This window comes from Amblyraja radiata, chromosome 3, assembly GCF_010909765.2.
Source record: "Amblyraja radiata isolate CabotCenter1 chromosome 3, sAmbRad1.1.pri, whole genome shotgun sequence".
NCBI lineage: Eukaryota > Metazoa > Chordata > Chondrichthyes > Rajiformes > Rajidae > Amblyraja > Amblyraja radiata.
In genome coordinates, this window is record NC_045958.1 from 93,523,087 (window position 1) to 93,536,829 (window position 13,743).

The 13,743-nt window shown below is 43.0% G+C and overlaps 1 protein-coding gene across 5 annotated transcripts in view; it reads right to left on the reverse strand.

Moving 5' to 3' along the window:
• Nucleotides 1-13,743, reverse strand: part of htt (huntingtin) — a 214,299-nt gene that overhangs the window by 36,253 nt on the left and 164,303 nt on the right. For all 5 annotated transcript variants that reach the window (XM_033018340.1, XM_033018344.1, XM_033018343.1 and 2 more), the window contains 6 exons: nt 12,637-12,850; nt 11,537-11,682; nt 9,999-10,176; nt 6,146-6,244; nt 3,004-3,191; nt 549-675 (listed from right to left, as the gene is read on the reverse strand). In XM_033018340.1, the coding sequence (XP_032874231.1) occupies nt 549-675; nt 3,004-3,191; nt 6,146-6,244; nt 9,999-10,176; nt 11,537-11,682; nt 12,637-12,850 (952 nt within the window). The remainder of the gene's footprint in view (nt 1-548; nt 676-3,003; nt 3,192-6,145; nt 6,245-9,998; nt 10,177-11,536; nt 11,683-12,636; nt 12,851-13,743) is intronic.

A 13,743-nucleotide genomic window follows, 5' to 3' on the forward strand; every position in this document is an offset into this window, starting at 1 on the left:
TGAAAGAACGTACTTTTAGAAAGGAGGTGAGGAGGAATTTATGTAGGAAAGAACTGCAGATGATAGTTTAAATCGAAGGCTGATACAAACTGCTGGAGTAACTATATGGGGCAGGCAGCATCTCTAGAGAGAAGGAATGGGTGGCGTTTCGGGTCGAGACAATTCTTCAGACTAAGGAGGAATTTGTTTAGTCACAGGGTAATGAATCTGTCTAATTCATTGCCACAGAAGACTATGGAAGCCAAGTCATTGGCCATTTATAAAGGAGAGATTGACAAATTCTTGATTAGTAAGGGTGTAAAAGGTTATGGGGAGAAGGCAGGAGAATGAAGTTGAGAGGGAGAGATAGATCAACCATAATTGATTGGCAGAGCAGGCTCGATGGGTTGAATAGCCTAATTCTGCTCCAATGACTTATGAACTTATGAGCATGTTCCATGAAAAAAATACTTTCTTAAACAATTTTCCTGTAGTTGGGAGTTTTGAAACCAAACAGTAGCTATTAACATGCAGCCTATTTCTTTCCACCCTCTGTCCTTACCACTTACCAAGAACATTTATCCGGTAGATGAACTCTTTGAAGACTTCTTTTTCCTGAAGGAACTCGACGGGAATTTCAGGGAGTGTCGTACCAAATTCACCCCCAACCCGAGGTGACCATCCCAGTTTCCAGACCTGAGGAAAGTTGATTGCAAGGAAACGTTGAGAGAACATTTGTTGTTTATAGCAGAGATTGTGACAGGTAAGAGCACGTTTGTTCAATGTGGCACCTAAACTTGACCAGAAACAGATGCACAAAATATCTACCTTTCTGTTGAGATGCATTGGACAGGGCATTTTGTTCTGCGCCTATTGGACTCTTTAGCATTCACAAGGACTTAAATTGGGAGATTTAAGAGCACCATAACTTTGATTAATTCAGCACCTGCTCGATACCACTGGCAAAGGACACTCAGAATTAACATCAATACGGCAGGCAGGACCTGAATGGAACTAACTGCAACGTGCAGGAGAAGGGAAGCAAATGTGTTCGAGAAACAGTCATGAATAGGGGGAGGAAATTCAAAGAAAACAAACGATTCAATATTGTTTTCTTTAAAACATAACAAAGATAAGACTGTACAAAAGTATGCTGCAGTACATTTAGAAGCAGGCTAATTTTAGAGGCCGTGGAATAAATAAATGAAGAGTGTGTAAGGGAATTTGGGTGGAAAATCTTGGCAGTGAATTATCAGAATGTGTGATTTGCTTCAAATGTTAGTGGTTGAAAATAATAACATCCATGATTATGTAAATAATAACATCCTTAATGGACGTAAAGAAAGAATAGCAGTTTGATGGAAGCAGAATAAAAGTAATAACTTACATGGAAAGGGCTATTTATTCGTGTTAAGCCAGGGGGTAATCTATTTGTATAGAACACAAACGGCTGTGGAGGCCAGGTCAATGGATATCTTTAAGGCAGAGATTGACATATTCTTGATTAATGTGGGCGACAGGAGTGATGGGGCGAAGGCAGGAGAATGCAGTTGAGAGGGAAAGACAGATCAGCCATGATTGAATGGCGGAGTAGACTTGTTGGGCCAAATGGTCTAATTCTGCTCCTGGAACTTATAAACCTATGAACAATGAAAGTGCTGGAGTAACACAGCAGGTCAGGCAGCATCTCTGGAGGACATGGATTGGCTATGTTATGGATTGGGAGTCTGAATAAAGTTCCCGATCCGAAGCGTGGCCGATCCATGTCCTCCAGAGATGCTGCCTGACCTGCTGAGTTACTCCAGCACTTTGGATTCTGTGCAAGATTCCAGAATATGCAGTTCCTTGGGTAATGTATTTGATTGTGTTTAAACTAACATAAGGGCAATCGAACATTTGGACTGATATATGGATTGGAAGGGTAGAGGGATGCGGGCCAAATGCAGGCAAATAGGATTAGCCTGATATGTCAAGTTGGTTGGCATGGACAAGTGGGCCCGAAGGGTTGTTCAGCTCTACGACCTCAAGAAGTGTAGTGCTCATCGGCGCGGACTCGGTGGGCCAAGGGGCCTGTTACAGCGCTCCATCTCCAAAGTGTAAAGGGTACTACTTAATTTGAAAATGAATCAAGATGGAGATTTTGTTTCATATTGCTGCTGTATTGAAAGGCTGATCCCAAATACAAACAGAGAATACGCAATAAAATGGATTAATGCTTTAACCACAAGATCATCAAATTCCACATTCTGATGAAGAATCCACACCCAAACCGTAAATCCATTCTTCTCTATTACGATCTTGGCAGGTCTGCTCTGTCTTTCCACAATCTTCTGTCTGTCTTTATTCCTGCACCTGGGCCTTTCTCCTTCCTCTTCCCACAACTCTCGCTGTCAGATATTAAACAATACATTTCCCTGGAGCAGAAATTTAGAAAGGATGGGGCAGGATATTTAAACAGACCTTTTCCCAGTGGTCACTGATGCTGAATTAAATGCAGTAAGTTTATAATTGACTACAGGAGGAAGTCTGTGACAGAGATTTGAGAAAAAAAGAATTTTATCTGCAGGGTTAATGGAACTACCGAAATAATTATATTTTAAAGAACCATTGCTTCATTTTTGTGCATTATATAACTCCACGCATACTGACTTCAAACAAATCGATGTCATCTGAACATGAAGCCCTAAAGGTTTTGCAATTACTTTTCATTTTGTTTTTCATAATGAAATATGTTTCTGGTCAAAATATGTGCGGAGGAACTGAGGCTGCTGGTTTATAATGAAGTAGGGCACAAAATGCTGGAGTAACACAGCGGGTCAGGCAGCATCTCCGGAGAAAAGGAATAGGTGATGGTTCAGGTCGGAACCTTTCTTCAGAGGGTCCTTTTCTCCAGAGATGTTGCCTGACCTGCTGATTTACTCCAGCATTTTGTGTCTATCTTCATGTTTCTGGTCACATCAGACTTGAGACACTTCTGGTGAAAAGATCAAACTCAAGGAGGACAATGCAGTTACACATACTCACCAATGGAGGAGCGCGAGTGTAACTATTGACCAGAGGCAGCCTGGCTAGACTGATACCGATATTCCGGAGAGTTGGGTTCAAGAACGCTGGGATTCGATAGTTGCTGGCATGTCCAAAGGATAACACCGTCTGGAGAGATTCCACCATCTCAGTCATCACGTTGCAGGCCTTTGTAATGTACTTGGATCCTAAAATGGAAGAGTTAGTCTTTCATAACGTCAGCGGTAATTGCAGGATAGGGGTGGCACAGTGGCGCAGCAATAGAGTTGCTGCCTTACAGCGCCAGAGACCCGGTTCGATCCTGACTATGGGTGCTGTCTGTATGTAGTTTGTACCTTCTCCCTGTAACCCTGTAGGTTTTTTCTGGGTGCTCCGGTTTTCTCCCACACTCCAAAAATGTATAGATTTATCGATTAATTGGCTTTGATAAAATTGTAAATTGGCCCTGGCGTGTAGGATAATGCTAGTGCGTACGGGGTGATTGCTGGATTCTGGCGCGGATTCTGTGAGCCGAAGTGCATGTTTCCACATTATATCGTTAAAGTCGTGAGGATACTACAGGTCAATTGTTGTGTTCAAATGTGAAAGAAAACACAGCCAAAGAAGTAAACCAAATGCAAGACAGTCAGTGATGTGTGCATCAAGTTATCAAACAACAAGGAACAGTTCAAATCATTGAGTCATACAGCACAGGAATAGGCCCATCAGCCCAACTTGCCCATGCTGGCCAAGATGCTCCATCTTTATTAGTCCCATCTGCCCACGTTTGCCTCATATCCCTCCAAACGCCAAAGGACACAAAATGTTGGGGTAACTCAGCAGATGAGGAAGCATCTCTGGAGAACATGGACAAGTGATGTCTCTTGACCCGAAACATCCAGCACTTTCTGCCTTTGGTGTATTAACCAGCATTCACCCGATCCATTCCCCTCATGATTTTATAATATCACCCCTTAATCTCCTGAGCTCCAAGGATTAATGTCTTAGCCTGCCCAACCTCTCCCTACAGCTGATGCCCTCAGCCTCCTGGGAAACAAGGGATAAAGTCCTAGCAAAGTCCACAAACCACTTCAAAGAACCAGATTTGAACAAAAGTGATCTTTGTGGAAGCAAACAAGATCACATGAATTTCCACGTCCACCAGCTTCAAATATAGGTTGTTTGTTGCATGTGAAACATTGATTTCAAATCAATCAAGAAAGCCTTTGCCTTCTGATTCCTTCAGGGAGATCTGGTTCTTGGCACCGTAACCTGAATTGCATGTGTTGTTATGTCCAACTTGACATCTCACAATGTAACATGTCAGAGGTGCACACTTTTGTATTAAACCAGGTTTCAATTTGCTGTTCAGGCACTTTCCAAAGAGCTTGTGTGGTACAGTACCAACTAAGGGTGGCACAGTGGTGCAGCTGATAGAGCTGTTGCCCCAGAGCGCCAGACACCTGGGTTTGAACCTGACCTCGTGTGCTGTCTGCGTGGAGATGCACGTTCTACTTGAGACCGCGTGGATTTCCTCCAGGCGATCCGGATTCCTCCCACATCCCAAAGATGTACAGCCTTGCAGGTTAATTGTTGTCTGTAAAACTGTCCCTCATCCGTAATGAGTGGATCAGAAAGGGGGATAACATAGGAGTGTTATATAGATGGTCAGTGTGGACTTGGCGGGCCAAAGGGTCGGTTTCCATGCTGTATCTCTAAATTAAACTAACAACATGAAAACAGCAGATTCAACAGGATGGTGCCAGCCATCTTAACCAATAACATTGAGGAAACATTCAAAATGCTGAAATGTTTGGGTCTAATATTGTAATATAGTCATATATTGTAATATAATCATATATTGTAATATAGTAATAGAGTTATACAGCATAAAAACAGGCTTACTAGTCCAATAGGACCAAATTGCTTCACCAGCTAGTCCCTCCTGCCTGCGCCTTGCCCATTCCCATCCAAACCTTTGCTATCCTTGTCCTGGTTTAATTGTTTTTTAAATGTCATAATTCTTTCACTTCCTTTGTATGAAAAAGTTGTCCCTCGGATCCTCTTTAAATCTTTCCCCTCTCCCTTTAAATCTGTGCCCTCTAGTTTTAGACACCCGGCGAACAGACTGCAGTTATCCACCTAATCGCTTCCCTCATCACTTTATAAACGACTTGAAGATCACCCCTCATCCTTCCATGCTCCGAGGGAAAATGACCCAGCTTATCCCACTTCTTCTTATAACTCAAATCCTCCAGACCTAGTAATATCCTTGTAAACAAAAAAGGACACAAAGTGCTGGAGTAACTCACCCTAACTTTACTGTGGATTTGTGTAGAAACAAGGAACTGCAGAAGGTACACAAAATTGCTGGAGAAACTCAGCGGGTGCAGCAGCATCTATAGAGCGAAGGAAATAGGCGACGTTTCGGGCCGAAACCCTTCTTCAGACTGAGACTCTTCAAGGAGCTGCAGATGCTGGTTTACAAAAAAAGAGTACTGGAGTAACTCAGCAGATCAGGCAGTATCTCTGGAGAACATGCATAGCCGACGTTTCAGGTCAAGGGCCTCGACCCAAAACGTCACTTATCCATGTTCTCCACAAATGGTGCCTGACCCACTGAGTTACTCCAGCACTTTATGCATTTTTGTAAACCAACATCTTCAGCTCATAAATCATTGGAGCAGAAATAGGCCATTCGGCCCATCAAGTCAACTCCATCATCGGCATAGATTCATGGATGATCTATCGTTCTCAACCCCATTATCTCCTGCCTTCTCTCCATAACTCTTGACACCCATACCAATCAAATATCTGTCGATCTCTGCCTTAAACATTTCCAATGCCTTGGCCTCCAGAGCCCATTTCCATTAAACTCTCTCTCTCTCTCTCACCTGAAAGCTATGCCCAAAAGTGTTGGACATTTCCACCCTGGGAGGTTCTGACTATCTACGCCTCTCATAATTTTATATACTTATCAACCTCCAATGTTCCAGAGAAAACAATCCAAGTCTGTAGCTGAAACCCTCTAATCCAGACTACATTCTGGTAAACCACCTCTGCACCCTCTGCAAAGCCTCCACATCTTTCCTGTTATGGGGGCAACCAGAACTGCACATTTACATATCCCTCAAAGGGAAGACCTAGCTTGGCGTTCACTCACTTTCAGACACATTTGCACTCTCTTCATCCTCCATCCTGTCAGCATTTGATTTTCTCCTCTCTTCATGGAGAAGATGGTGTTCTCCTGGTTCAACAGCCACTGAAACAAACAGATGGCATAAATCAGAAGCAGAAGAGACATGAGAGAGCACGAACCAGTCATTACACGTTATACAGAAGTGAAATTTATGTTACGCTACACTGTTACATAGAGAATATTCTCTTTTACTTTGCAAAAAGACCAGATGCGTGATTAACACAGCGAGGAAAACATGTGTTGTGTTGTGAATGTATTTGAGATTATCAGGGAGATACAAGGTCCCATTGCAATTAATGATACTCTTGGGAGTGTGTGAATTGTGACACACTCATCGGGAGCTCCATCCAAACACCGGTTTAGATTGGGCACGTCATACACAAATTCATTTCAGTGTGGATGTGAGAAACCGTGTATTTTGCCTGAACAAAATAAATCACGTTGCTTTACAAACAAGAGTACAACCAAGTAGGGTAGTAAGCACGTCTGAGGGGACACAAAATTGATTAACATGTTAGCAAGGACAAGCAAAGGTATCCGCTTCCAGAGAAAGACAGAATTGAAAAATAAAAATGATATTAAACTTATAAGCACAATTGTCCAGACCTCTCGTGGAGTCTAGTGCATTGATCTGGTCTCCAAATAAAAAATACTGTAAAATCACTGGAATACAAAAAAAATTGAATGAACTGAAAGAGCACACTAATTGGCAATGGCAAAATAAAATAACCAGTTTGGCTACCTCCAGAAGAGGTAGACAGATGATCTAACAGCGATGCATCGCGGTTTGGGAGGAGAAGCTGGAGAGAGAGCACGGAAGACTTATGAGGAGGTTGCCAGGACTTGAGGGCCTGAGCTATAGGGAGAGGCTGAGCAGGGTACAAGGTTATTTCTTGGAGCGCAGGAGGCTGAGGGATGATCATGTAGAGGTGTAAAAAAAATCAAGAGGGGCATAGAGAGGTAGATGCACAGAAGATAGACACAAACTGCTGGAGTAACTCAGCGGGTCAGGCAGCATCTCTGGAGAGAAGGAATACAATGTTTTGGATTGGAACATCCACACAGTCTTTTATTCAGGGTAAGGGAATCAAGAACCAGAGGACATAGGTTTAAGGCGAGGGGCGGGGAAGGGGGTGGGGGGGGGGGGGGGGGGGATGGTGGCACTATGGAACAAGCTGCCAGAGGAGGCCATTAAGGAATGAGCTACCAGAGGTAGTTGAGGTAGGCCCTATAATTAAATTTAAAATGCACTTGGACAGGTACATTTATAAGAAAGGCTTAGAGGGATATGGACCAAATGCGGGCAAGTGGGGCTAGTGTAGATGGGGTAACTTGGTGGATATGGCATGTCGGGCCGAAGGCCCTATTCCATGCTGTACGGCACTATTATGTAAATAATTTCACGTAAAATGGCATATTTAAACTAAAGGTTATAGAAGTGCATTCATAAATTAAGGAAAACCTTATTTACCCAAACACTCACGGCATGCAGTAACACAGGAGAGGACCATGATAAGTGAAAAGGAATAAAATAAGCTGTTGATATTTGGAAAGGACTTGTGTGGAGCCAAATGGACTACAGATTTGACTTGGTATTCTCTTAAGCCAAGTCGGTAGGCCAATTGGTTTAATTATCCCTGTGAATCCTGAGCTGGAGCCTTAGCCAAATAGACTACAGATTCCATCTAAATATCAACCTTTTGGCTCCCAGTCCAAAAAACAGGACCAAAACACATTGATGCAGAGAACTCCATTACATTGGTGGCAGGATAACAAATAATGATCTTGATATTTTTCTCAACAGATGCAAGATGACTTTTTTGTAAATCTGACAAGGGGGATATTCACCATTAATAACATGATAATCTTTTAGCCTGGAACGGAAGTTTATGGGCTAGGTTTTGTCTGTAGGGTAGGCTGAACCCTCGTATTATGCATCTGGATATTCTCTATCCAGCTCCTGGACATCACAGTTTATCAGCACAGAGCTGCCTTCATTCAGTCATCTAGCAATTTCACATTGTGGAGTCACAGGACAACTGGTATTGATTTGCTTTATTATCGTCACGTACCGAGGTACAGTGAAGAGCTTTGTGTGCGTGCCAAATCATATCTTGCATGAGTACAAACAAGCCACACACAAGTACACCAGGTAGTGCAAAGAGGAAAATACCAGAGTGCAAAACATAGTGTTACAGCATTATAGCAAAGAATGGGCAGAGCTTTTAAAAGTGCAAAGTCCGCAATCAGGTAGGTTGGGAGATCAGGGCTACACCCGAGCTTAGGGGAAGACAATTCAAGAGTATGATAACAGCAGGGAAGAATCTGGTGGTATTTCAAGTTTTTGTATCTACAGCACGATGGGAGAGGGAGGAATGACCAGGTGTGGTTGTGAATGAGCGGTACTGGTGTGGAAGTGGAAATATCACAGCAGCATCGTAACAGTGATCCAAGGTAGAATGATGTCAAGCAGGAAATGGTGCAGAGAAGATTTACAAGGATGTTACCAGGATTCGAGGACCCGAGTTATAGGGAGTGCCTGGGCAGGCTAGGACTTGATTCCTTGGAGTGCAAGAGACCTAGGGGTGATCTTATAGCGGTGCACAAAATCATGAGGGGAATAGATCGGGTAGATGCACAGTCTCTTGCCCAGAGTAGGGGAATCAAGAAAAAAAGGACACAGACTGAAAATGAGAGGAGAAAGATTTAATAGCAACCCGAGGGACAACTTTTTCACACAGAGGATGGTGGCTATATGGAACGAGCTGCCGGAGCAGATAGCTGAGGTAGGTACTATCTATCGTAATGTTTAAGAAGCATTTAGATAGGTACATGGAAAGGATAGGTTAGAGGGATATGGGGCAAACACAGGTAGGTGGGACTAGTGTAGATGGGGCATGTAGGTCAGCGTGGACAACTTAGGCAGGAGTGCCTGTTTCCACGATATGATTCTATGACTAGGTTCCTCCTTAAAGGCAGTGCCCGAGCATTTCTGCAAAGCATTACTGGTTAGTGCTGACCTTCTTCACATGTTTAAGAGGGCAATCGCCTGCTTCATAATGGCACTGGCTACCAAATTAGTTAGAAAGTTGGAGTTGCTGCTTAGAAGGATGAGGGGGCATCTCATTGAAAGCTACCAGACAAAGGCCTAGATTCAGTGTACATTGAAAGGATGTTTCCAGTAATGGGAGAGTCTAGAACCAGAGGACACAGCCTCAGAATAAAAGGACGCACCTTTAGAATGGAAATGAGCAGGAATTTCTTTGGCCAGTACGTGTTGAATCTGTGGAATTCATTGCTGCAGATGGCAGTGGAAGTCAAGTCATTAGGTATTTTTAAAGTGGAAATTGTTGGTTCTTGATTATTAAGGGTTCAAATGTCATGGGGCGAAGGCAGGAGAACGGGGTGAGAGGGAAAATAGATCAGCTGTGAATGAATGGTGGAGTAGACTCGATGGGCTGAATGGCCCAATTCAGTTCCTATGTCATGGTCTTAGCACCTGAAGCCATGTAGAGGGGAATTTGACAGAACATTTTTGCTGTGTTTTTTAACCTCCCTGGCGACTGAAAGACTTGGATGAAGTGGAAGAGTGGAAGCAATCAAACATAACGCTGCAAAACAATGTTGCAGGGTGGGCTTCATAGATCAGCATCAGTGTTATATATGCTCTTAAACATTATTTAATTAATTGTGCTTAACAATGACACAATACACAATGAAATAGTCCATTCCCACTCCTTTTCACTGACCACCACACCAGTCACAACAAATTCAGCATATTTAATTCCTGCTTCTCACAAAACAACAAATTCCTTACTTGCTTCAATGATGAACTGGATGCAGTTGATAACCGAACAGGCTTGCGTTACGTAGGCAGCAGATGCTAGCAGGTTCCAAATGGAGGGCTGTTGTAACACTAAACAGCAACAATCCAGAGCAGCTTGTAGATCCAGACTCAGTGGAACCTGATCCTGCAGCAAGTGCCAACACAGTGCCTGTGTGCACAACGCCAGAGTCATGTTAAGGACTGTTGCAGTAATAAATGAACAGAATTACAGTGCCTGTACTGTGCAGAACAGGCTCTTCAGCCCCTCTGGTTCATGCTCGTTCTGTCTTCAATCATTCACAGGATATGGGTGTTGCAATGTCGTCATTGAGTTTAGAGATACAGCATGGAAACATGCTCTTTGGCCCACCATGCCAACCATCGATCACCCGTTCACAGTAGTTTAATTTATTTTAGTTTAGTTTCGAGATACAGCGAGGAAACAGGCCCTTCGGGCCACCGAGTTCGCACCGACCAGCGATCCCCGCACATTAACACTACCCTACACACACTATGGACTATCAAGCCAATTAACCTACAAACCTGTACGTCTTTGGAGCGTGGGAGGAAACTGAAGATTTTGTAGGAAACCCATGCAGGTCATGGGGAGAACGTACAAACTCTGTGCAGATAGCACGCGTAGTCGGGTTCGAACCCGGGTCTGTGGCGCTGTAAGGCAGTAGCTCTACCGCTACGCCACTGTGTCGCCAACAGTTCTATGTTATTCCACTTTGTCATCCACTCCCTCCACACTAGGGGCAATTTACAGAGGTTCAATTAACCTACAAGCCTGCACGTCTTTGGGATGTAAGAGGAAACCGGAGCACCCGTAGAAAGGCCACACATTCACAGTTGTGCCTTTCATAATTTTATGACTTCCTTAGCGCTCTACTAGTTACATGTCATGTGTTCCGAAGTACCTGTACAGTGAAAAGCTTTGTTTTGCATGCTATCCAAACAGATACTATACATGAATACATTCGTCAAACTCAAGCACAATTGATAGAGCACAGAGAACAGAATATAGTTCTCAGCATTGTAGCGCCTTATTTCCAGAGACAAAAGTCCAATGTCCTCAATGGGGTAGAGGTGAATCAGACAGTAGCCTAGCTTTTAGAAGCACCATTCAGAAGCCTGATAACAGAGTGGAAGTTGTTCCTGAGTCTGGTGGTGAACACTTTCATAAATGGTTCCAAACACAGAAGGCCCAGAAGTAAAAGAGACCCCAAAAGTAAACATGCACAAGGGGAACGGAAACTTAAATGTACATCGGCGCTTTGTCTGTTTAAGATTTTGCAACTGACCTGATCTGCCTCAAGATCACAGAGACATTTGTCTTGATAAAGGAAAATTAGAGAAAATACGTTTGCAGTTTTTTAACAATTATAGAAATGTATAAGAGTGTTATAAAAGTGTATAAGTGTATATAGAAGTGTATAAACTAAAAAGAGCAAGGGGTTGAACTTTACACAAAGAACACGTTTGACGGAATCAATGAGCCTTTTGGCTATAACGGTACTAAGTCTTACCTCCAAAGACATGACCATGAAACTGGTTATATCAGCCTCATTGTCAGGCGGAATCTGCAGAGATGGTGGTAGCTTGGGAAGAGACAGAAGGTACTGGGCCAATGCACTGCACAGACCAATGACGGAATGATAGAAATGCACATCTCCTGCAACACAAACCATATTTAATTAACATACATGGCTTGAAACTCATGTTCATAAGTTCTAGGATCAGAATGAGGCCACTCCGCCCATTAAATCTACTTCTCCATTCAATCATGGCTGATCTATCTCTCCCTCTCAATGCCATTCTCCTGCCTTCTCCCCATAAACCCCGACACCCTCAGCCATTTTGACAAGACCATTTGTGTAGATGATCTTCTACAATGATAGTCAGACCCAAGAGCAACAGGACATTCGGTTGCTCCGCTCCTTTTTCCCCCATCCATCTCCCAGTCTACATTGCGTTTTGCAAAACTCACACTCCTAACTTACAATACCCAGCCTTCACCCTTTATCCTCAACATCTTTGTCGTCCAAGCGTTTGACTGAAGTTAAATTTTTCTGGGGTACAGAATTCCAAAGGTTCAAAACCCTTAGAAATTCGATCTTGGTCGACCAATATCTTATCTTGAGTCTGCGACCACTGGTTCTACACAAGTTCAATCAGATGAAAAATCCTCATATCATCTGCCTTGTCATCCCTCTTCATGAATCCCAGAAATTTTAATTGGGCATCTCTCATTCTTCTCAAGAGAGTAGACACAGCTTTTCCTCATATGGCGATTCTGGTGATCAGAAATCTGTCTTGCCACATCACAACAGCAACTGCACTTCAAACAAACAATAAATTGTTCCTGGCAATGGTTTATTATTGTCGTGTGTACTGAGGGACAGTGAATAACTTTTTTGGCGTGCTATCCAGATAAATTAGATCATATTTTACAGTACAATCGAGCCATATGCGAGTACTTTGGTATGACCTATGCTCAAAGATACAATTTCATTATTTCCTGTAATGCCTTTATTCTGTTTTCTGCACAGATCCTCGTTGCTGATATTTGTTCTTGCAGGGTTCGTATGGACTGATAAGTCTCAAGGCCACAAAGCAGGGTTCTTACCATAAAGCTCGCCAATCTTATTCCAATGGGAGGAATTGGGCAAAGGACACAGGCTTTGCCACACCTGTTGGTTGCTGGGAAGATGCTGGACATGGAATGTCACGCGATCCAAGGTAACTTTCCTGGCGGTTTCAAACAGCACGCTAGTCTGGTCTGCACAGATTCCTTGCAAACCCAGGGCCAAGCATGGTGTCAGCAGGTTCAAGTTGAAATCCTGGAACAGCAAGGGTAACAGAACAATGTTCAAAGATACCACAGAGACAACAGTAGACATTCACTGCTGCCTTTTAATGTTTTACTTATCACTGATAATAATGGCACAATACCTGCAAACACAAGAAATATTCAGTGTCTACCCACTATGGAGACTTGAGGCTGAAGGAGAGCTGTCCAGAGTAACCAATGACCTGTGGACATTTATATTGACAGAGCACCTTCCTCTTGCTACAAGTTGCTGGATGTTTTACACATTAATAGCCATTAAATTAAATATTTAGCTGGAATATTTAGGCCATAATTCTTCATGAGAGTGATTGTAATAAATAAGGGATACTGACAGTATCCCTTATGTTTTGTAAGGTGTCCTTGAGACTCTTGAAAGGCGCCCATAAATAAAATTTATTATTATTATTACTAGTATCAGATAACAAGGTACACATTGAAGATGTCCTCCTTGGCCAAGCCTTTGGAGCTCCTCCCAAATCACTGTCCTTTGGCTCATGGTCCTGTTCTTTCCTTCTTCTGAAGGTCATCTGCGTATATTATTTGCTACAATTAACAGTACAACCTAAATACATAAACTACTGAGTATAGAAATTGGCGAGGCCACATTTAGAGTCTGTTCAGTTATGGTGACCCTGTTATTGGAAATATGTTGTCAAGCTGGAAAGGGTGCAGAAAATATTTATGGGAATGTTGCCAGGACTCGAGGGCCTGAGCTGTAGGGAGAGGCTGAGCAGGCTATGACTTTATTCCTTGGAGTGCAGGAGGACGAGGGGTGATCTTGCAAAGGTGTACAAGATCACGAGTGGATTAGATAGGGTAAATGCACAGATCTTTTACCCAGAATATGTGAATCAAGGACCAGAGAATATAGGTTTAAGACGA